Source organism: Pinus tabuliformis, chromosome 1_1 (genome assembly GCF_031772625.1).
Source record: "Pinus tabuliformis cultivar Carrire ecotype Pingquan chromosome 1_1, CPIR1, whole genome shotgun sequence".
Taxonomy (NCBI): domain Eukaryota; kingdom Viridiplantae; phylum Streptophyta; class Pinopsida; order Pinales; family Pinaceae; genus Pinus; species Pinus tabuliformis.
Window position 1 is genome coordinate 961,373,357 of NC_142297.1, and position 25,670 is coordinate 961,399,026.

Below are 25,670 nucleotides of genomic sequence, written 5' to 3' on the forward strand. Positions count from 1 at the left end.
TTTACTGAAAAAATCGCGATTTTATGAAAAAATCGCGATAAAAACAAATTGGGGGTTGCGGCAGCGTGGTTTTATAACATTTTTTGGGTTTTTCATGCGCTCATTTGGACAGTGGCGCGCGGAGGGAGGAGGAGCTCTTGGAGACCAAGCTGAAGAGGGTTTTTAGCCAAATCTAAGTGCTTAGAGGAGAAAATCAAGAGGAGACCACCGATTTCTCCATAGAAACAGTATGAGGATTAAGTTTTTTTGTTTTCATTATTTAAAAACATTGTTTTTGTATGTTTTTCATTGTTTTTGGTTGGGAAACTTGGCATGGGCACTATTTTTCTTTTGTTTTCATTGTTTTTAAAGAATTTTTTGTATTTCTTCATTGATTTGGGATGGGTAACTTGGTATGACTATGGGAACCAATTTTTTTTTTTTTGTTTTCATTTTTTCATTGTTTATGTTTTTTTCATTGTTTTCTCCATTTGGTTGGGTAACTTGGGTTTGGAATGGTTGGGTAATTTGTGTTTGAAACTTTGAACTTTGGAATGGTTGTTTTAGGTTGGGTTACGGGTAACTTGGATTTTCATTGTACAATCATCAATGTAAAAATAAAAAATTAAAATACTAAATTGTAATTTGTAAATTTGTAACTTGTAATTTTGTAAATGCTAAATTGTAATCCTAATCCTTATTTTCCCATAGGTTCACAACTGCACCAAAACACCATTCAAGACTTCAAGTTTGCAACTTCAAAGTTCAAAAACAAACATGCCAAGGAAATTGGATCCTTTCTGGGAATATGCTGTACCTCATGCTCCGAATGATAGACAAAACTTGAGTTGCAAGTTGTGTGGAAAGGAGATGTTTGGGGGGGTGTATAGGTTGAAGTTTCACCTTGCACGAATCCCTGGACATGATGTGGGGCCTTGTACAAATACAAATCTGAACTTATCCAAAGAGCCATGAGAGCATTGGAAGAATTAGAGCAGACTAGAGAGGCCAAAGAAGAACTCAAAAGGCAACTAAAAAGGTCAGCTGAAGGAAGTGGGCCAAGTGGCACTGGTTCTACTGCAGCATCAGCCAATCCGGTAGCTGCATCATCATTTTTTGTTCCTCGAACCACACCTGGTTCACAACCATCTATCGGTTCAATGCTAAAAAGAACTGAGAAAGAACAAGCATTGTAAGGAATAATCCATTTTTCCAACCTACTGTTGATGCTATTGCCAGTGTTGGCCCGGGGTACAAAATCCCTTCTTATCATGATTTCAGAGGCCGAATTCTTCAAAATGAAAAGCGTGACTGCACCCAAAGATTGGAGGATTTTAGGGCATCATGGGCACAAACAGGATGCACTGTTATGTCAGATGGTTGGACTGACCAAAAGGGGAGAAACCTTATAAACTTCTTGGTTAGTTGTCCCAAGGGGACTATGTTTATCAAATCTGTTGATGCATTTGCACAAATCAAAGATGCAAGAACTTTATGTGATTTGTTGGATGTGTTTATTTTGGAGGTGGGTGAACAACATGTTGTCCAAGTCATAACGGACAATGCTGCAAATTATGTTGCTGCTGGTAGGATGCTTATGGACAGGCGTCCTACTTTATTTTGGACACCTTGTGCTGCCCATTGTATTGATTTGATGTTAGAGGACATAGGGAAAATTCCCTTTGTCAAAGATATTGTTGACTCATCAAAAAGCATTACAAAATTTATATATAATCATACATCTGTGCTTAGCTTGATGAGAAGATTCACCAACAACAAAGAGTTGGTGCGCCCCGCCATCACACGGTTTGCCACCAGTTTCATATCTCTTCAATCCCTCTTGATTTCTATTGGGGATGTGAAGAGAATGTTTCTTTCAGAGGAGTGGCGTGCTTTGCCAATGAGCCGCAAACCAGAAGGAGAGGCCGTATACAGACTAGTTTCATACCAGGAAGACTTCTGGGCGGGAGTGCAGGAGGTGTGCGCCGTTACTGAACCTTTGGTAAAGGTTCTTCGGTTGGTTGATGGTGAGAAACCCGCAATGGGCTATTTGTATGAAGCCATGGACAGGGCCAAAGAAGCCATTCGGGCCTACTATTATGATAAGGGAGATGATGGGTTTCAGAAACAACTCCTTCTATGGGGAGTGATTGATGAGCGATGGAACAACACACTCCATCATCCCGTTCATGCTGCTGGGCTTTTCCTGAACCCTGCATTTTCTTATGCATGTGAGTTTGATTTTGATGCTGAGATCATGGATGGATTCTTATCCTGTGTCTAGAAGATGGTGCGATCTCCAGAACAACGTATAGAGATCTCTAAACAAATTGAGACATATAGGATGGCAGGTGGCACATTTGGCTTTGAGATGGCTATCACTGATAGGACGATTAAAACGCCAGGTACTTTTTAGTTTGTAACTTTGTTTCAAATTTCATTGTCTCTTCAAATTCCATTTTTTTATTATGTTTATTTAAATTTTTTTTTGTAATTTTGTTGTAGATGCATGGTGGAAAATGTATGGTGGCAGGGTACCCCTTCTGCAAAAGCTTGCCATTCGCATCCTCAGCCAAACATGCAGCTCCTCAGGATGTGAGCGCAACTAGAGTGTATTTGAAAAAATACACAACAAGAAGTGCAACAGGTTAACACTTAAACATTTAAAATATTGCAAATTTCCAAATAAATTTTTGAATTCATTAAACAATATTTTTTTTATAATTATTAATTATTATTTCATGATCTTTGTACAAGTTGGAATCCCAGCGACTTAATGACATGGTCTACATCTACTACAATCTTCGATTGTGGTTGAAGCAACTTGAGAGGACACCTGATGTGGATGCCATCTCATTGGATGCGATTGAAACCACTGCTGCATGGAGGGTTGAGGCCGAGAGGCCTCTCATGGATTCTGCTGATGATTGGTTAGTGCAGGATGTAGTGGAGGGGGAGGAGGAGCAGGCGCAGGAGGAGGAGCAGGTGGAGGAGGAGGAGGAGGAACAGGAGGAGGAGGTGACACCGCATGCCTGGGCTACCACTGCCACCAGTAGAGGACGTGGTCTTCCTCCTATAGCTCCTACTTCTAGTTCTTCAGCTTCTAGAGCACATCAGACTCCACTGCCATTTCCACCAGCGCGGGCACCAGCATCTACATCTAGAGGGAAAGGGAAAGCTGTGGCATTTTCTCGCAAGAGGGGCAAAGGAAATCAATAGGATTAGACTTTCATTTTATTGTATATGACATTATGACATGATGAGATACATTATCATATTTTTTGTTGATATTTTGAGGCTAAGTTGGGACTCAGGAGTCAGGACTTACTATTCAGGACATGATTCAATGTTATGTGTGATTTTAGCGCTAGAAATGATATTAAACATCTTATATATTAGTTTTTATTATCATATTTATGTGTCAATGTATTTATTTTATGTTGTAGATGGTTTAGATATTAAAAAAAATGAAAAAAAATGAATATTTTTGTACCAAACTATTTTTTCCCGATTTTTCTGATTTTTTCTGATTTGTTCCCCGCGCCGATTTAATCTTGATCGCGATTTTCACAACATTGGTTCTAACCCATTTTTCCACAAGTTCCCCTGAGGAAGAGTTCCTTATTTCACAGTGTTTAGTGCTGAAGACAACTTTATGTCTTTGATCACAGATTTGGCTGACATTGAGGAGGTTGTGTTTGAGCCTGTCTACTAGCAGAGCATCTTGAGCTTTTCCTTTTCCATTGATAAAAGTAACAGTTCCTTTTCCTGCAATTCTACCAAATCCATTTCCAAAAGACACATTTCCTTCCTTTTTGCTTAATGAGACAAACTTCCTTTTGTCCCCTGTCATGTGTCTGGAGCACCCACTATCCACAAACCAATGATTTTTATTATTTTGAGCATACAAAGCCAGGCCACATTTATCCATGTTGGGACTCTCACTCCTTGCTTTTCTCCTTTTGAGTGGGCAGATCTGTTCATAGTGTCCATTATTGTAGCATAATGAGCAAATCAGATCAAATTTGGTCAAGGGATCAAACGAATTGAAGGTTTTGATTTGTCCCTGCCTTTTGAGGCCATATGGTTTGATTATTTGATCCTTGAGCTTTGGTGTTTCACTCTTGCGAGCCATGCAGTGTCTGGCTTGATGACCAAAATTTTTACAATGAAAACAATGTCCAAGAAAGATAGTCTTGTACCTGTTGTAGTAGCCACGGTTTGAGTCAATTTCCTTCCTTGGAATTACTCCCGCTTCATTCTTTGGATTTGAGATGGGCCTTTGATGGAATACTGGTTTGTATTTGCTGCATTGTTTTACGAAACGGCCGGGTTGACTCCGAAACGGCCGTTTCGATCCGGGTTGAACAAAAAAATTTCAAAACGGCCCATTGACCCGGCTCTGTGACCGGGTCAGCTATGACCCGGCCGAGTCAGCCAATGACTCGGCCGGGTCATAGCTGACCCGGTCAACCCGGCCGGGTCACGTCAAAAAACGGCCGTACCGATTGGAACCGGCTGGGCAGCGATTTCACTTAAAAAAAATTACTTTTTTGCTGATTTGGAGCTGATTTAGTTAGGGTTTGTGGACATGAAAAGGTTTATGTGATTAGTTAAATGCATTTGGGGTCCATTTCCCCCTCCCAAACTCTATTTAAGACAGCCAAATGCTCTCATTTCACTCACAGCAGTCTTATGCATTTGAGTGAGAGTCTTCTTTGAGAGTTAGTGAGCAGTTCTTGAGCTTGTTTTGGAGCAGCAGTGAGGAGTCTTGGAGGAGCATTGTAGCTGGAGTGAGGAGCTTCTTGGGCAGCCATTTGGAGCAGCATTGAGGAGCTGATTTTTGGAGCAAGTTTGAGGAGGCAGTTTGTGCCTGGAGGTATTTTTTTCCACCTCTATAAATCTGTTTTTACTTATTAAATTTTAGGTGCATATAAAGATAGCTTAGAGAGTGTTTTTAGTCAAATAAATGAACATTGAATCAATTTTTATTTTTATTTTTCATTTTCAGATTGTTTTCCTAGTCAAAAAATGGCACCTAGAGCAAAAGATGCTGCTTGGGCATATGTTGAAATGGTTGATGATGAGATGTGTTGCAAGTTTTGCCATAGGAAAATTAAGTCAGGTCCTGGGGGGATTCATAGGCTGAAACAACACTTGGTAGGGATTAAAGGCAATATTACTGCATGTAAATCCCCCGAAATTGGGGAGATTAGAAAGACTTTGTTGGAAAGCTTTGAAAAATTTCAAGAAGAAAAGACTAGGCAAAAAGAGATACAGGCTGAAATTGGGAGGAAGAGGGAGATACAAAAAATGATGGCTGCCAACCCCCACTATGAGTTTGAGGGTTCTTCCTCTATCCCTCACACTGATGCATCAAACCCTTTCCGTTATGTTCCTCCCTCTTTTGCTTCTGTTCAAGATAAGGGAAAGGGTAGAATGAAGGGTGATGGGACTATCAAAAGTTTTTTCACTCACTCAGGCTCCTCTCCATCAGATGCACATGGTCCTGAAGTTAGTAAAGGTCTTTCTCAGCCCACTTTAGATGACCATTGGAAGAAAGAATTGAGGGAGACTGCTTGTGACTACATAGCTAGATGGTGGTATGATGCTGATATCCCCTTTAATGCTGCTCGTTCACCATATTATGAGCCTATGTTTGAGGCCATACATGCTGCTGGAAAAGGCTTCAAAGGCCCTACTATGCAAGAGCTAAGGGGGTTTCGTTTGCAGAAAGAAATTACATCAATTAATGAGTATTTGCAAGATTTCAAGGAATCATGGGCAAGAACAGGGTGTACCATCATGTCAGATGGATGGACTGATCAAAGAAACCGTACCATCATAAACTTTCTTGTCTTCTGCCCATAGGGAACCATGTTTTTAAAATCAGTTGATGCATCTGATAAGGTAAAAGATGGCCACTTGTTGTTTCAGCTATTGGATGAGGTTATTCAGGGTGTGGGGGTGGCTAATGTTGTTCAAATCATCACAGACAATGCCTCTAACTATGTTCTTGCTGGTAGACTGTTAGAGGAAAAACACAAGACCATCTTTTGGACCCCATGCGCTGCACATTGCATAGACCTCATGCTTGAGGATATTGGGAAATTAGATTGGGTCAGAAACACTGTAGATAATGCCAAAAGCATAACAAAATTTATCTACAATCATACATTGGTTTTGAGTATCATGAGGAAACACACTGGAGGCAAGGATATTATTAGGCCTGCCATCACTAGATTTGCTACACATTTTTTGACATTGCAATCTATGCTTTCCCAACATAGAAACTTGCAAAAGATGTTTTCCAGTGATGATTGGAATAATAGCAGTTGGTCTAACAAACCAGAAGGCAGAGAATTGAGAAGGAAAGTCCATGATGAAACTTTTTGGAGAAAGGCAACAGAGATTGTGAAGGTTGCTGAGCCACTAGTTAAGGTGTTGCAGTTGGTGGATGGGGAAAGGTTGGCTATGGGCTTCATTTATGAGGCTATGGATCAAGCAAAGGAGCAAATAAAGGCAGCATACAAGGATAGAGTGGCAAAGTATGGGCCCATTTGGGCAATCATTGATGAAAGATGGAACAATCAACTCCATCGCCCTATGCATGCAGCTGGGTATTTTTTGAACCCACGGTATCATTATAAAGCTAAGGAGTCAGGAGCTTTGAGGGGGGAGGTCAGAGATGGACTGGTTGATTGCATTGAGCGCATGGTCCCATCGGAGTCTGATCAGCTACTGATACATCAGCAGGTCACATCCTTCAGCAATGCAACAGGTACCTTTGGGAAGAACCTAGCAAAGATTGCAAGAGAAGCAGATGAGCCAGGTAAACAAAAATTTCAATTTTCAATTTCTCAATTTCAAGTTAGATATAATTTGTAATTTTGTTGAGCTTCAGCCTTCATCTAACTCATAATTCATTACACTCCTATGTTTTTTGCAGCACAATGGTGGGAGGCCTTTGGTGGCCAGTGCCCTGAATTGCAAAGGTTTGCAATTCGTATTTTGAGTCAAACTTGCAGTGCATCTGGGTGTGAGCGCAATTGGTCTGTCTTTGAGAGGATTCACACAAAGAAGAGAAACCGTTTGGAGCAAAAACGGTTGAATGATCTAGTTTTTGTCCAATACAACCTTCGGCTCAGACGGAACCAATTGCTGAACAAAAGACCTGATTCAGATCCCATTGTGTTGGAAGACATTGATCCAACATCAGATTGGGTAGTGGAGAGTCGTCTACCAGAGTTTGATCCTGATGAGGATCTTGATGAAATTGATGTTGGAGATCCACTGCAGCGTGTTCAGTTGAATGCAGATCCCAATCCACCAGCCTCAGTCTCTCAGCCAGCTAGTAGGACTCCAGTTGTAGGTGCTTCGCCTTCCTCTGCTCAGCCACGACAGAAGCGCAGCCGCATTTGTACTCTATCTCAGCTTGCATCTGCTTCACAGCTTAGTGGTACTGGTACTCGCACCACTTCTACAGTTGCAGTTGGAGACGATGATGATGAGGAGGAGCCATGGGGCTCCTTGTCTGGCTCTGATGATGATGATCCAGAGATTGGTCGAGATGATCTTGGCTCCTCTGGCAGTAGCCAGTAGCTACTAGCCTCCTTGGTTATTTGTATTTTGTTTTGACTCTTGAGTCTTTGATCATGTATGACACAGACAGACTACAGTTGACTATGTATTTACTATTGCCATTGGGTACACCGTACCATTTTGATATAATGGATTGGTTCATGAGCCTACTTTGATCATATGTTGTCTTCCATGTATATTATAATGTTGTGTGTTTGGAAACTTGAATGAAAATCTTTAAAATTATGTTTAAAATATTTAAAATTATGTTTTTTTATAAAAAAAATAAATATTTAATGTATTTTTTACAACGACCGAGTCATTGAAATCGAGCCGGCCGAGTCATTGCCGTTTCCGTTTCCGTTTCCGAGTCGATCCTCGGCCGAGTCCGAATCCGAGTCCGTTTTGTAAAACATTGATTTGCTGTAGTATCCATGATCCGAGTCCACATTCTTCTTTGGTGTTATTCTCTCTTCATTCTTTGGATCTGGGATGCGCCTTTGATGACATAATTTTTCTTCTTTTGGGTTGCTGGAAAGTGCATCGGCATAGCTTTTCACACTGTTCTTAGTGCTTGATGATTCTCCTTTAAAGCCTATTCCAGACTTGTCATGTTGAGGTTTTTGACTTTTTAGGATAGTCTCAAGTATTTGAGAGCTTTTCCAACCCTTTTTGACTTGCTCCAATTCTTTCCTCAGAGATACTATTTCGGCTTCACATTCTTCGCAAGTCTCTTCTTTTTCTTTTAGCTTTGTTTCCAAAAGATCTTCTCTTCTTCTTGTTTCCTCATTTTCTTCCTTGAGAGAAATGATTTTATTCCGTAATTTCTCATTTTTTTCAATGGCACTTATTAACAGTTCATCCACATTTCCTTCTAGCCCTGAGTCATCTTCATTTGCGAATGCCATGAATAATGTTTCTTGGCTTTCATCATGGTCACTTTCCTCACCTGATTTCCTTTTGATGACTACAAATTCATCCTCATCAGACTCATCTTGCTTAGAGAAGAATTTCTTCTTATTTGTCCCTTTCTTTTTGTATACCCTTCTTTTAGAATTTCCTTCATCATCACTGTCATGTTTATGAGGACATTTTGTAGCATAATGACCTATTTTTCCACATTTGAAACAGATAAGAGGGTACTTACCTTTTAGCTTAGATCCTCTCTTCAGCTTTCGTACAAATTGAGCCAATTTGAATTCCACATCGGAGTCATCACTACAGTCATTTCTTTCTTTCCCCTTGTTTGATTTTGAAGCCTTGAATGCTGCATCTTTGGAGCTTGGGCCACCTTTCCTCATCTCATAGGCAGTGAGGATTCCATGGCGTTCATCCATCTTGATAGTATCTAGATCCTTTGCTTCTTCTATGGCACTTATTTTGGAGTTAAATCTGTCTGGAAGAGATCTTAATACCTTTTGAACAATGGTACTTTCTTCAATCGTTTCATCCAATCCTTTGAGGGAGTTAACCACTTCAACTACTCAGCGGAAGTATGATGAAATATCTTCTTCATCTTCCATCTTCAGATTTTCAAATTGCCTTCTATGAGTTTGAAGCTTTGCCTTCTTGACTTTTGAGTCTCCATTATATAAGCCAACTAGCTTATCCCACATTTCTTTGGCAGAGTTACAATTCATGGCTTTTGTGAACTCGAAATCAGTGATTCGACTAGTGATGGAGTTTAAGGCCTTTGCATTTGCAACGTAGGCTTTCCTCTCGTCTTGATCTGTTGTAAGAGGGAGGAATTTGGTACTCATTTTGAAGGAAATGCCAGACTTCAGGTCCAAGGGACATTAAGTAGTAGGTCATTCTCTTTTTCCAGAACCCAAAATTAGTGTCGTCGAACAGAGGAGATCTTCTTGATGCTTCGTGATTTCTCATCATGGCTATGAATCCTTCTTCAAGCTGTTAGGCTAATATGAAGATGCTTGCTCTGATACCAATTGTTGGAAATACTGGGGGGGTGAATCAATATTTCTTTTTAATTGTTCTTGTTATTACCAAAATACACACACACACACACACACACACACACACACATATATATATGGAACACAAAAATATATAGCTGGAATTAATTCTTTTATTAACACAAACAGTGCAATAAAATGAATACAACATATATATATATATATATATATATATATATATATATATATCTATATATATATATATATATATATATATAACTGGTTACAATTAGTTGCCAAGCTCCAACTTGGACTTTAGTGAGGCTCCAACCTCCAGAGCACCAACTCTGTCTTGCAATAGTTCTACACTTAGGAGCACCAACTCCCAAGGATTTCAATCCTGTTCAGTTTTGAGGCTCCAACCTCTTGGGCTCCAACCCAAACCTGGTATAAACTGTTTTGCTGCAATTCTTTGTTCTGCTGAGCTTCTCCTTCACTCCTGTTCTCCTGCTTCTGCTGCCTCTCACACAGATTATCCACGACAACAACACATCTCTCCTTGTTTTTTCTGTTTTTATGTATTCCTGATGCCTCTGACTGTTCGTTTTTGCCTTCCACTGGCTCTTCGACTTCTTCCACGCTTGCTTCAACTTCCTCTGCGCTGGCTTTCCATTCAGCTTCCTGGCTTTTTGGTCGCTGTGTGTTAAAACTGTAACACTGCCCCGTTTCTTCATTGATAACAGGCATCCACAGAGGCTTTTTTTTGTTTAACGGACATGCCACGTCCTAATCACAATCGAAATCGGCGTGATTTAGCCTACTGAACTATCGTTCAGGCCTCCTGAACTATCTGGAGCATTCCTTAACGTATTTTTGCCTCCAAACCCCGAACACGGCAAATATTCAAATACACAGGAAATTAGAGAAAAAACAGGTGGAAACTTTGAAGGGCGGACTTCAAGAGTTATTACACCCACATCTATATTGTATCGGGTTCGCTACGTATATCGCAATTGGTAATCAAGGCTTCCGGGGTCCTTTATACATCGAGCCCATGGCATCGCTGATGGCCAACAGTGGATCCTCCACTGGACGCGATATTATATTAAGCCATGTTATAATGTTTAATTGGGTCCACATGCTTTATCGCAATTGGCGCTTCGCAGGAGGACAACCCTTTGGGTATTGCGATGTGCGAGTCCCGATAGGGCGGATGCGATATGTCATAAAACCATAGCACATTGTTGTCGTCTGGTTCGCAACGCATATATCGCAGTCGGGGGTTCGGGGTGATGGCACATAGCCGAATCGCCGATTATCGCATCGCCGATATATATGTATATGTGCCTATATACATAAACTTCTCCGCTCCGATAGTGTATTCCACTATACCTAAGTCTTCCGCCCCGATAGTGTATTTGCCATAGTGTATTTGCCATAGTGTATTTGCCGATAGTGTATTTTCCATATAACTCAGTTTTTGCCCGCCAATAGTGTTAAAGCATATTTATATGGGTTTTTGGCTGCCGATAGTGTTAAAGCATACATATATGGGTTTTTCGCCGCCGATAGTGTTAATGCATCTATTGCTCCTCCAATGGCTCCCGATAGTGTAATTTCACACATATATGTGATTTCTGCTCCCGATAGTGTATTCCGCCTACATATACACTATATTACTCCCGATGCATGCATATAAGCTTTTGTGGCATACATTGCTCCGATAGCTCTGTTTGCTTCCTCCATTGGCTGTATCTGCTCTTTGCTCTGTTTGCTCCTTTGGTGGCTCTGTTTGCTCCTTTGGTGGCTCTGTCTGCTCCTGTTGGCTCCTCCGATGGCTCTGTTTGCTCCTCTTGTTGCCCTGTTCTTCTTTGGCATATATATATGGCACCTCCTGTAGCTTTGTTTGCTTCCTCTGGCTCTTCGAATATTTCCATATTGACATCAATGACAATCTATGTCAACAGGCACTTCACTGGGTATAAGGAAGCTCTTTTAAATCTGATAGAAAGGGATACAAAATTGGAAATCATTCTTGGGGACAATGCCACCTATCCCGTGAAGGGAGTTGGAAATGTTACTCTTCAGGAATCAAGGTAATACCATTCATCTACAAGAAGTACTATATGTACCCGATCTAAAGAAGAACTTGGTATCTATCTTGGCAATGGAAGACAAAGGATTCAAGGTGGCATTCATCGATGGAAAGGTACGTGTTTGGAATAGAAATTTCAAAGAAGCATTTACTCTTGGATTCAGGGTTGATAGCCTATATCAAGTTGGAGGAAGCCCATTGGGAGCTATGTCTCGCGACACATCTCTTCAATTTGAATTATGGCACCAAAGGTTTTCTCATCTACATTATAAGGCTCTACTCAATATGAGGAAGATGGTGACAGGTATGCCTGAATTTAAAGTAGAACATGAAGGTGTTTGTCAGGGATGTGCCGAAGGAAAACATAAGGGGACCATTCCCCTCAAGCGATAGTGAGACTACCGACATTTTGCAATTGGTTCATTCTGATTTATTTAGTATGATGCCCGTGATATCTTTGGGAGGATATTTATATTATGCTATCTTTGTGGATGATTTTTCTTTCAAAACTTGGATATATTTCTTGAAGAAAAAGGACGAAGTATTATCATGGTTCCGTTCTTTCAAAGCCTTGGTCAAAAATCAAACAGGGAAGAAGATCAAAATATTGAGGACTGATAATGGAACCGAATATGAATCAAATGAGTTCAATGACTATTGTAGAGAAGCTGGCATTAAGAGGGAGACTACTACCGCATATACTTCTGAGCAAAATGGTGTTGCTGAAAGGAAGAACCATTCTATTATAGAAGCCACTTGTGCCATGCTTCATGATCAAAGCCTTCCAAAGTTCTTATGGGTGGAAGCTGTCAACACTGCTATGTATGTTCAAAATAGATGCCCTCATCAAGCGTTGGACTCCAAAACTCCCGAAGAAGTTTTCACTGGTAAGAAACTTGATGTTTCTCACTTTAGAATTTTTGGTAGCCTCGTATATTTTCATGTGCTGAAAGAAAAGAGAAGCAAATTGGATGCATTTGGGAAGAAAGGAACATTTGTGGGCTACAGTGAAACTTCTAAGGCATATAGAATCTATGTGCCTGGTCAAAGAGAAGTGGAGATAAGTCATCGTGTCGCCTTTGATGAAGATGCTGCCCTTGGGAGGATTAGTAACCTTCCTATTCCAAAGAAGGACAAAGAAGAAAATTCAGGAAAGCAGGGAGAACCGCAGGATGGCCTGATGCCCGATGTTGAAGGACCAATGGATCCCATTGATCCACCTCCTCATGAGCCCTCCCCAAAAATGGAGAACCTCATGGCTTAGGGAAACTCTTGAAGATGCTGAGAGACATATTGCACCAAGGGCGACTTTTCGCAAAAATATGAAGCCGAATAGGTACCAAGGGTACTTAACTGTGATGAGCACCATTGTTCAATCTGAGCCTTGCACATTCGAAGAAGCTGTGAAGCACCAAGTTTGGAACGATGCTATGAACGAAGAGTATGAGTCAATTATGAAGAATAATGTCTGGGATGTGGTCCCTAGATCCAAGGACAAATCCGTTGTCACCTTGAAATGGCTCTACAAGATCAAGCATGGAGCTGATGGAACCGCTTAAAAGTTCAAGGCCAGGTTTGTTGCTCGAGGCTTCTCTCAAAAGGAAGGTGTGGACTATGATGAGATATTTGCACCAGGTGCCCGATATACCACCATTCGTTCAATTATAGCCCTTGCTGCCTCGCAAGGATAGAACCTACACCAGATGGATGTCAAAACCACCTTCTTGCATGGTTCAATTAAGGAGGAAGTCTATGTAGAACAACCCGAGGGGTTCGAAGTTCAAGATTGTTAGACACATGTATGCAGGTTGAAGAAAGCCCTCTATGGGTTGAAGTAAGCTCCTCGAGCTTGGTATGAGAGGATTGACAACTATCTGATGAAGCTGGGATTTACAAGAAGTAAAGCTGATCCGAACCTTTACTTTAAGGTTGAGAATGACAGACCTCTCATCTTGGTACTTTATGTGGACGATCCCTTTCTGATAGGTGCATACCCTCTCATTCATTAATGCAAGAGGGAGTTGGCTTCTGAGTTTGAAATGAAGGACCTAGGACTGATGCATTATTTCCTAGGGTTGGAGGTTTGGCAAAAGCCAGCTGAAATTTTCTTTTCTCAATGAAAATACACTGTGAAGCTACTTGAAAGATGTGGGGTGGTGGATTGCAAGTCCGTGACTACTCCGATGGAACTTAACTTCAAGAAGTTATGCGGAAGTGATGCTGGGCCCAATTTGGGAAATCCTTTTGAGTATTGTCAACTCATGGGGGCCCTAATGTTCTTGGGGAACTCCCGTCTAGACATATGTTTTGGAGTGAATACATTGGTCAGTTTATGGTTGAGCCTCATCACATACACTAGATTGCTGCCAAGAATCTCTTGAGATATTTCTGGGGCACAATCACCTATGGACCGAGATACATCGCTGGGGATGGAGGTTCCATGGTTATTTTGATGCTGACTGGGCTGGCAGTGTGGTGGATCATAAAAGCACATCGGGATGTTGCTTCTCTCTAGGTTTTGCTTCGATATCCTGGATGAGCAGGAAGAATTCAGTTGCTTTGAGCATCGCTGAGGCTGAATATATTGCTGCTAGTATGGCCTCCTGTGAAGTTGTTTGGTGGAGGAAGCTCTTTAGTGAGCTGTTTGGACATGTGCTGGATACCACCATGATCCTCAGCGACAACCAAAGTGGGATTCGTCTTTCTAAGAATCTCGTATTTCATGACCACTCCAAGCATATTGATATCAGGTACCCCCTTTATTGGGATATGGTACAATGGGGAGTAATAAGGCTCCATCACATTGGGATTCATGATCAGGTTGCAAATATTCTTATGAAGCACTTGGGGAAGGTTAAAATCTTAACCTTCCGTGAACAACTTGGAGTTGTGGAGAGACCCTCTTATGAAGGTCTCATTTGAGTTGGATATTGAGCTCTGGGAGCTCCGTGGGGCTTGGGGTACTTCTTGGAGCGATGAGCGACCATAGGGTGACTGGTTCACCTTCCACTAGTGGTGCACTGTGTATAGGGTGAGTGGGTCACCTTCCCCTATGATACCCCATGATGGTTGATATATGCATATGATGAGTGGTTCACCTTCTCCTATGGCATATGAGCAGGATGAGTGGTTCACCTTCTCTCGCCGATACATCCTACCCATGCAGTCCTGGACTCATGGGAAGTATCTCTCATTTGGCCAATGAGTAGGGAAATGAGATAGGGACCATAGTACTACGGATGGATGCATCGTGTACTACTTGTATTCCCTCTCCTAGGATGTTTGATATTGATCTGGGATCAATGGAGACTGACATTGGGTCAATGGAGAGTGGTATGATATACTCTTGATTATTGGAGACTGACTTCGGGTAAGTGGAGAGTGGTATGACACATTCTCGATCATTTCTTCTTCATTATTTCTTCATGGTTCAGTATAGGAAAGCAGAGTATAACATGGACGTTGGAAATGGTACAAATTGACAGATGATTTGGCAGGTGGAGTTCTTCCTAGTTGAGAGGGAGTGTTAAATTTGGCAACTAGGGCCAAACTCTACCTTGGACAACTCATATGATGAAGCTGATATTTTTATTGGATCCTCTTTCTGAGAGGTGTAGGATTGATTTAAAGATCATCTCATTCTGACATGTACAAATGGAACTATGAATTTATTTGATTTATGGTCAAAATTGTCAAGGTCGGCCAACAAACTAATGTAGGCTAAGAAGCCCAAAAGTCATGTCTCTTCACCCTCAATGATGTGTATATACAGAGGAGTCATTTTCCTCATTTGGACACTTATCAATCACCATCTTTCTCTCTCCTATCCTCATTGGTTCGTACAACAAGCAGGAACAACCTTCTTCTCTATGCATTGGCCTAGGTTGACTAAAATTGTAGGCTGAAATTTCAGATCTGTTTTTGGGCTATTTCAAGGATATTGACCAGTGTTGACCAAGGGGCAAACTTCATCTTTTGACTGCGTTTTTCAAGTCGGAAGTTCATTTTTCTTCGGCCGCAACTCTTGCCACATAAATTGAGGTGTTTGCAATTGTTTGACTAGCGTTGACCACAAAATTTGACTGTGTTGACCAAGTTTGACCAGATTTTTCGGGATTGTTTTGGGCTGATTTGGTCTATCTTTGGAGGCCAAATTGACTAGATTTGACTGAGATGATTTGGGGGTGAAATTCTACTAAGTTGACCAGCGTTGATTTTCTGGTTAGAGCATCCTGTTCGCTGCAGTTTGGCTGGACAAATTGACTGTGATTGGGCAAGTGAATTTTGCATATTGTACTCTCTCTTTGCTGAACTTTTGAAGAATAATAAGAAGACTTAATCAAAGGGTTTTGTTGTCGCGCGGATTGGCACGACAACGCTCAGACCGGGGGCTGTCACTCTGATCCCCGATCCCTCCGTTTAAGCCTGCCTCCCGCGGCTAAGGGGGGTAGTCCCTTAGAGATGATGAGACCAACTGTCGACTAGTTGGTTGGGAGACACGAGATACGTTATGAAAAGCACTCGATGGATTTGATTAATTGAGCAGACCAGTGCCTTAAGAGATTATATTTAAGATAATTACTTGTTAGATGATATAGAAATGTAAATCGTGAACAGCAATCATTTGTCGTCGAAAGGTATCAGCTAAATCACATGACCAAAACGACATCCGGCAACTGAAAACTGTGAAGAGATAAATGCCTTAAAACACCCCGAAAATCGCAAATCACTAACCAGATATCAATTTCGAATCTCGGCTTGAAAATTTAGATCCCAACATGAAAGATATAACATGGAAACCACTGAAACTGGCAAAAATAAATTTTCACAAATTTTTATATTTTTCAATATTTTTTTTTTTAAATGAAAATCTAAAAAATCTAAAAAATTAAATTTTAAAATTCTATTCTAAAACTAAAACTATTTTAAAAAAAAGGAAACTAAAATCTAAAAATCTTTTATTTTTTATTTTTTTATATATTATAAAAATCCTAAAATGTAACAACGTAAAAAGAAATAAATCTAAATTCTAACTTTGAATAAAAATGGACTTTTTTATTTTTATATTTTTTATTTTAAAGAACAATATCAAAACAAATCTAAATTAAAATTAATTAATCTAAAAAACTGAAGCCTAACATTTAACAGACATATAAACCTAAATCCTAAAAGACTAAAAATAAAAAAAAGAAAGCCTAAACGTAATATACGAATTATAAACAAAGTGAAACTTTACAACTAACCAAAACCTAAGTGAACAATGAAGAAAAGCAAAATCGTATTTTTTTCTTTTTTTCTAAAAAACAAAACGACATTATATTTGGACCCTAATCCTAAGAAACTTATGCGACTGTGCCTCAAGCCGTAATGTGATTTAAACGTAAGAGAATAACGACAGAGCCAAACCGAGACGCGTCCAAAAATTGTAGAAGGTAACCACGCAAATATCATTCAGAAAAAATGCAGTTTGAGACTGTGCCTGCGGCAAAGGGAAATGACTGAGTGTGATAATGCGAATGAAGGAATCGATTTTACCTGGCTGCCGACGGAAATGATACGCAGACACAAGAAGAAAACCTGGCGATTTTGATTGAGCTACCTGACTCCGGAACGCACCATTAACTCACGCTGAGGACCGATCAACATTGTCTTGACAGCAACGTGCTTGGACCGGTTTTCTGCTGCGTCTTTGCTGAATCGATTTGAGACTTGCTGCCTGCGTGATGATGGTCGACTGCCCAGTTTTGTCTTTCAGATGAAACTCCGCTTCTGAGAAAATTTCTGGTGCTTGAAAGTTTTGGACGGCAGGCAGAAGTAATACAGCTTCCAAAGTTACTCGTTACAACACACAGAATGTCTGCTGGCATTTGCTGAGTAATTGGACCGTTTCATGTGAGCCTTTGCCTGATGCATACACGTGATGGCCTGGCTTTGTTATGCCTATCAAACTTTCTCAAGGGTATCGCACAACGACTGTGTCTCCGCCAACTGATTGCAAAACGATGCAGCTAGTGATGGAATAGGAGGGAGCAGCGAAAGTGGTGAAACAGATAGATACACATTCAGCAGTTTCGTTTGGTGGCAGGAAGCTATTTGAAGATGATATCTCTGGAGAGACCCTGTTCCTGCAATTTCAAGACAATAGACAAAACCCTAATGAAAAATTGAACAAAAATTTGAAACCCTAGAACAAAAAAAATCTGAAACCCTAAGACAGCTAATTAATTTACAAATTTGGCCCCTTCACAGCCAGATTTAACAATAAGAACAGGAAAATTTTAAAGAAAAGAAATTTCAGATTGTCACTGTGAAAAAACTTCAAAAATTCTCTCATGCAGATCAGAAAAATAAAACCGAATAATAGACCCAGGATCAAAATCCACTGGGCTCAGCAGAAAATGCTTGTGGGAGTTGGCTGGTTCAGCCGAGAACTTCCCCTAACGCCCACCAAATCTTCTTCAACAAGGGTTTTTCTGCACAGCTCAGAAACAACCATTAGTAAGAGGGCAAGAATGCTGCTAGATTTCAGGAAGTAATGGAGATACCTGCCATTACTTCAGAAAACCTACAACATTCAGACCCTAGCACGTGAGCAAGATACCTGTACTCACAATGCTCTGAAAACCAGCTACTATCAATGACTGAAAATAAAATATGCAGAAACTAAAACAATCTCACAGCATTTTAAGAGAGTAACACCAGCAAGATATGGACCCCAAAGTCTTCTTTATTAACCAGAAACAGATTTACAAGAGAGCTTCTTTAGTCTTAGACTCACAGATCGAACGCTCTGAAAATGACTCCTAGCACCCTATTTAAAGGAAATGCTCCAACGGCTAGTTTTGGGTGATCCATGTAGAACTGATCTCGACCGTTGATGAGGATCAAGACATCTCTTGATCTCATCCGTCGATTTATTAACTTAAAATATTATTATTTTATTAGTTAGGGTTTTTGCTTGATTTTTTAATTTTTTATTATCTTTCATTATTTTATTATTTTTATTCATTTTTTAATTCATTTTAAAATGGATCACTGAACTAAACCTTCGGAAACATCACCTAGGACCTAGGACTTAGGACTCATGAGGGGATTTAAAACATTTCTCGACCCTCAGGACACATTACATCATGACTTTTACAAAATTACATCTTAAGGGACAAACCCATTTAATACAGACCCTCACAAAACACCCAGCTCTGCGACACAACGATAATCTAGCAGATCAACACACTAGGATTCTCCTAAAGTTCAAATGACAAAATCAATCCCGGCTTTGGGGTCAGGTTTGAAGGAAAACTCTGCCGATCCGTGGATCGGTGAGACAAAAAACCTTCCGGGATGTAGATTATCATCAGAAAGTTAGGTCCACCTAGGCAAATTACATATATGACTTCATGTCTGCTAAGATTGTTTACAGTTAATACATGCAGACTGGGTTTACAATCAAAAAGATCAAACTGTTGATGATGGCAGGATGGCACGGACATGCTGCTCAGGAGCTACCCCTCTTTGCCAACAGAAAGGAGGTGTACTGCATGGGCAGTTGACCAGTAGTGGTCAACAGGTTTCCCACACTGGGGTTTTTCCCTAGCATCCACCAAATATTGTGTCCTCTTGTCTTGGCTTGTCTTCTGCTTTTTATTTATGTTCTATCTGCATTTACTATTATGTTAATGTGATTGCTAATCTGGAAATTGATATTGGGCTAATAAGAAAAATTGAAGTAAATTGCTCTTAAGCATAGAACATACCATTGTTATCTAAAATTAACACTTGCCCTAGGTGTTTCCCTAAGAGGGAAATCCTAGTTTCTTTTCCTTGAAGTTGAGGACTTTTTTGAAGGTTTCATGAGCCTTGTAATTGTTGGAATCCATCACAAGGAACCTTTTCTCCTTGGTCTTGACCTTTGGAACTGCTATTATTACCAAATACATCAAACCCTATGTCTTGCACTTCCCTTTTCTAGGTCTTTTCATTGAGAGCAAATTGCTTCCTTAAAGAAGCCTTCGAACTTATATTGTATCTCTCTTGAATGAGCCTTAGTGAGATCATATCATACCTTATCTAAAGCCTATCTATCTTAGAATTTGGCCTCTTCCTCTCTTACTGAGAGTCCTCCCATCGGTGAAAATCTGGAGAGTGCAGGGCATTTTGGCTGAGGTGACTTTGCACCTCTACCCCATTGTTTGCACTTTGTCTAGCTTTTGTCTTGTAGGGTTTCCCTCTCCAAGGCTTGCTAGAATTTGTGGTATTAGGACTTGTCAGAGATTGGAGGGTGACAAGCGTGATTTACACTTGTGAGAGGTTGTTGATCTGATTTATTTCCGGTTGACCTGTTGTTTAAGTTTTTGTTCATAGAACTGCAAGATGACATCTCTCTATGTTAGAGAGTCACAGATTAGTGGACACTTCCAACTTCACATTGAAAGTGCAGATTGTAGATGTTCTTGGAGAAAGTTGATTTGGGGGGTTTCATTGAGAAAATGTTACACGATACACCTCCCACTGATCCTATTTAGTTGGTTGAGTACAACAAGAAGACTGGAAAAGTGAAGCGAATCATCGTTGACATGTGAAGGACCACTTAATCCCTCACATCACAAACAAGAAGACAATGGATATCCATGATATCTTTGTCATATTGTATTAGAGTGTGAACATATCTAATAGGATGCTTTTAAAGGACATGCTTATTGTTGTCCACATGGACAACACCGATATTGTGGTGAGCTATCCAATGAACATCACTAAGTTGAAAGATTGGTTCACAACCATAAAAGACAAGGTTGATGAGGACGAGTTACTTTGGATAACTTATAATGGATTTGCACCATCTTTGCTTACCTTTGTGCAGGGCATATGTTCTTGTGAGAAGTTGCTCATTTTTGAGAAATTGTTGGATAGTATTATCCAAGAGGAGAGCAACTAGAGTGGAGGAAACCCAAAATCTTGCACTCATCAAGACAGGGAAGAAAGGCGGGGAGAATAAAGGAGGACCCAATAAGGGTAAGAAAAAAAAGAATTATTTGTTTCATTGTGAGAAGGGGGATCTAATCCATGTAACATGTTTTAGATGTTGCAAGAAGGGACATTATGCAAGTAAATTTCCATAGAAGAAGGGAAAGTGACAACAAAATTTGTTTGTAAGGAGTGTGGATGTTGTAGTTGATGAGTTGGCATCCAAGTTGGAGACATCCTTTTTCATGGTTTCCTGTTTGTCCACCGATACCACTTTTGGTATTCGTTGATATGCGGATGGCAGAGCATCCCAACACATGACCTTCAATCAAGAGATCTTCAACAAGTTTCATGAGTTAAGGGCTATGTGAGTGGAGTTTGGTGGTGATGCTACCTATCCAGTGATTGGAATGGGAGCCATCTCTTTCGTATGCCCTTGGCTAATGTTCTTGATTTGAATGAAGTTTTTCTTGCTCTCGTTGAACAAAAAATCCTCATTTAGTTTATGCTATCATAGATAGGAAATGTTTAGTTTAGTTTGATGATCAATAGTGCACCATTAGAGATTGCTACTAGGGTAGTCCTCAAATTTGTCCAGGGTGTGCAAGGAAGCCTTTATAGGATACTTGCTAATACAATGAAGCATTATGCTCTTGTTGGCTCAAAATCTAGCAGGTCTTGTTAGGGCAGCACACAAGACAATCACTAGACTAAGTGACAACACTATGAGGCGTGGTCCACTTGCAACACAACCACTACCTCTTTCTCTTTAGCGAACTTTCACCGCGAGGGAGGCTTCCCTATACTAAGTCACAAAACAGATAAACCTAATCGAAGGGGTAAAGGTGACATAATAGGTCTATGAGGGATGCTCTTCTTAGGAACAAGGCTCAACTAGCAGAATGAGGGCAATGCACATTCTCCAAGAGGCCTAGCTAAGGCACGACGTGACCTAGGGTTTGAGAATTAGCAAGATTAATAGGCTTTTCTAGGATCAAAAGGCTTGAAATGAATAAGTATGATCAATTTATGGCACAAGAAGCCTTCAAAAATCCTCAAGTTGAAGCCTAGGGCAAACTACGATTTTTTTAGGGCAAGAATTTACCTATGACAAAGGACATCAGCCTCAAAATTGAGAAATAAGCCATGGGAAGAGGTTGATTTTGAGGCAAATACCCCATAACCAAGTGTTGAATTCCTCCAACATGCAACAGGGTTAACCCTTGTTGAAATTGATGCCCTAACCCTAGCTAACAACTTACATTAAGAGGCCAAAATTTAGGTTTGGTGAAAGAATGAAGTTTAATGTGAGTCTTTGGTGTGATTAACAATGTGACCAAGGCCAGTGGCTTGACCTTGGGTCATGAAGTCGATGGGATTCCTAACTTAGGAGGAAAGTACTAAACCCTAGCAAGGAGTAAGGGAAATATGAAACCTTAAGTTTTAACCCCTAGCCATCATTTTTGTGTGGGAGAAAAGTCAATGAGGAGAGCTAGTTGAAAGGTTCACTTAGGGGATTGTCATACAAATTTTATAGTGGGTAATGCATAAGATACTATTGCTAAGATCCATAGAATATTTTTCAGCAATAATGAGCACGTAGAAACCTTAGAATTGGCCATTCCATGTAATAGCCACAAAATATAAATATGTAAATACAAGGAAAAATTACAAGATAGAATGCATGAATCAATCCTTTATTGCTCCAAAATGACATGTTCAATACCAAAGAATAACTTCATTAGCAAAAATCCTCAATAGATCACATCTCTGCAAGATACAAGGTGAATTTTAGCTAAGGCTGAAATCTCTAAGACAACCAAATTGATCCGTAAGTGATGATGAAAATGAAATGTGAGTAACCTTTATTTATATGAGGTTTATCTCACCTATTTAAGTCTAATGAAGCCCCTAAAACAAGTTTGATGTTAAATGACCTTGGGTTATAAGAAAACCCATTAGCTAATGATAAAATAGACCAAACTAGCCCACACATGTGAGCCGAACCTCTCTAAATGCTGATGTCATGCTCAATTAGGGCTCAAAATGCCATGCCAAAGTGTGCTGAGGTGTCAAAGTGTGTAAAGATGCTTGGATGATCCAAAATTTGAGGGATGGACCTTAAATCCACCTCAATATCTCCTTTGGGGTACAAAGTGCAGTTGGGGTGCCATCATGTGGTCTCCATGGGTCTCCAATAGTCAAATATGGCCTCCTTATCTCCAATGTTAGGGCTACCTTTGGTGTAACAAGCCCTCCCTCGTCTCTTAATGGGAGACCGTCCTCATTTGGGCTATGAATCAACTCCTGCCCATCAGGTTGTGTCAAGTGTAGCCTAGGGGCATACTGATCGAGTGATGTCATCATGAAAAATCTTCAAAGCAAGATCAAAGTTGACTAATGTCCTAGGCAATGTTGCACGAAGCGGGACCGAAGCGGAAGCGCGGAAGCGGAAGCGGGAGCGCGGAAGCGTCATTTTCCAAAAATCTAGGAAGCGAAGCGTCCGCGGAAGCGTCTGCTATATATATATATATTTATATTTTTTTGCATTTATACTCAAAACAAACATCCCAAATACCAAATTAATTGTAGAAGACATGAAAACATGCATATTTTTGCATAAATCAAGATAGATATGGCATCCATGATTCCATTGTAGTTACTAGTATGTACAACAATCATCTATATTCTAGCTATTACAAACATACATCAAATTTTTAAGCATATTATAAAACATAAAACATTTAAGCATATTATAAAACATAAAACATAGAGCATATTATGATTTATCTAGCAAGTGAGCAACTGTCAACATTTGTCATGTCCAAAATTCAAATAATAATGTTTACAAAATATGTCACTTGGTCACCGCCAAGCCAAAAAGGTTCAAAATTCAAATTCACAAGTCTACAAGTCTAATGAGTAATCTATGACAAAAAGTAGTAGATTGTGAATATATCTACTAATCTCTCCTCCTTCCACCACGAATAGAACGTGATGGCGGGCCTCCACGTGGTGGCAATGAAGAAGATGGTCCCTGTGTAAGTCGTGGCACTGAAACTAATGAAGAAGAACCCCCTGCTGTTGGTGTTGAACCATGGAACCTAGGAACCAAGGGACCAGATGGGGGTGGGGGTGGTGGCATATCAACACGGTCATCATCATCCTAGAATCGCTCAAAAAATTCATGCAAAAAAAAAAAACACTAGTTAACAAAAAAATTAAAAACATGAATTAGAGAAATGCTTTATAAGGGAAAATTGGAAAATTCATACCACAATGGACATACCTGGATAAGAGCATCCTCTAATTGCTCTAGTCGCAACACTCCATCCTCCAAATTGGGCTCCTCTGGATTCTTGTCCCAAATCAACAAGTCTTTATTAGACTTTGCATCTTCACAGTAATGGGACAACAATCGCAAGTTGTAATGAACATAAACCAAGCTCTCTGCCCGGTCTAAATTCAACCTGTTCCTTTTAACACTGTGGATGAAAGAATAAGAGCTCCAACACCTCTCTGCAGAAGAAGTGTTTACCACCTGTGATAGCACCATGCATGTTCCACCACTCAAGAGCAGAAAAAGTCTCTCGATCTTGAATTGCATGCATGCTCCCAAATGGACCAGTGTTGAGCGTATAGTTGCTCACCTGTCTCCGTACCAATGCAGCCTCCTCCTCATCAGGGATTAATTTACTCAATGCAGCCATATATTTTTCGTGAACCTCTCTATCTTGGTGTGGTTTTTTCCTGCTTCCCCCCCCAGGTGCTGGTGTTGAAAGCCATGATGGATGATAGTATTTAGGTGTCAAAACATATGCTAATGCATGCAATGGAATATTTAGCATTTCCCATCGGTTTTGCACCTCTACACGAATATAATTGTACAAGGTGGTATCTCTAGGCTCAACAATGTCTTTAATCTGCCCCAACATGCTATCCATTTGCTCATACACCTCCCTAATTACTGGTCGATCTGAATCTGCAAACTTGATCATGTAATAAATTGGTTTGGTGAATTGCAAAACATATTTAACCTGTGACCAAAAGTAACTGTCAAGAACAGTGTCCTTGACTGCATTAGCACCATCTGAGTCAGTGTTAATTTCATCCCATGTTTCAGCGCACACCAGATTAGTTAAAGCTTGTCTCACCCTCACTAGCCGCCTAAAGGTGAGGTAATAACTAGCAAATCTTGTCTTTGCAATTTTAAGCAATTGCAACTTGGAGTAAGTGCCATAGAAGTAGTTTACCCTTGTATGCCCTGTGATGAATTTAATGAGCTGCTTCCCTTTCCTGTAAACCTCAGCAATCCACCCACAATCTTTGTGTTTCACAATATCATGCATCAAAAGGTTCAATGTGTGAACCAGGCACCCAGACCAAAAGATGTGTGGATGAGTACGCTCAATAATTTTTCCTGCTGCCTTACAATTTGCTGCATTATCTGTGATCACTTGAACCACATTATTCGGACCAACATCTTTGATTGATTTCAATAGGAGATCTGCAATGTTTTGTGCAGTTGCACTGATGGAGGAGGAGTCATGACATGCAATAAATACTGCACCACTAGAAGAAACACCAAGAACATTTATCAAATGTTGGTTTCTAATATTTGTCCACCCATCTGATACAATGGATACCCCAGAATCCACCCACTCATGTGTAAAACGTGTCAAAGCTCTTTGAACCTTAGCTTTTTCTCTTTCTAATAACACTGTTCTAGCTTTCTCATAGTTGGGGGCCTTGTATCCTTTTGGGGCTTCATTGATGGCCTTTACCATGTCATGCCAATAGGGAGAGCGAAGCACATTGAATGGTACACCGCAAGCACAAAGAAAACGGACTATCTTTCCATCCACATCATCCCTCCCAGCAACATTAAGGAAATCCCCTAATGTTCTTCTACCTCCAGAGGTTGCAGAAGTACCATGAGGAGATGGGCAACTACCAAATTTAGAGGTTGCACTTGATTCAGAATGAGTTTTTTGTTTCTTGTTTTTTCGTTGTGCAGCCATCTCTATTTGGATGTATTTTCTTCTTTCTTCAGTTGAAATGTTTGGGCAAATTTGTACCCCCACAGAACCCTTTTTTTCATCACTGTCCAGCACCCCACAAAGATGCCTCCTCAGACGGGT

The 25,670-nt window shown here is 40.3% G+C and overlaps 2 protein-coding genes and 1 pseudogene across 3 annotated transcripts in view; 2 read left to right on the forward strand and 1 right to left on the reverse strand.

The window, feature by feature from the left end:
* The window catches only part of LOC149217682 (protein NUCLEAR FUSION DEFECTIVE 4-like), a 283,964-nt pseudogene that overhangs the window by 140,341 nt on the left and 117,953 nt on the right, over window positions 1-25,670 (forward strand). The gene's annotated exons all lie outside the window — the stretch shown is intronic.
* LOC149217684 (uncharacterized) lies at window positions 6,586-20,500 on the forward strand. The gene is made up of 3 exons (XM_089393134.1): window positions 6,586-6,811; window positions 6,929-7,347; window positions 20,222-20,500. Exons 1-3 carry the CDS (start codon window positions 6,586-6,588, stop codon window positions 20,498-20,500), a joined length of 924 nt encoding a protein of 307 aa, XP_089249260.1.
* LOC149217685 (uncharacterized) lies at window positions 23,466-24,460 on the reverse strand. The gene is made up of 2 exons (XM_089391402.1): window positions 23,819-24,460; window positions 23,466-23,695 (listed from the first exon to the last, which is right to left on the reverse strand). The coding sequence occupies exons 1-2, from the start codon at window positions 24,134-24,136 to the stop codon at window positions 23,492-23,494; spliced, it is 522 nt and encodes a 173-aa protein (XP_089247528.1). The 5' UTR covers window positions 24,137-24,460; the 3' UTR covers window positions 23,466-23,491.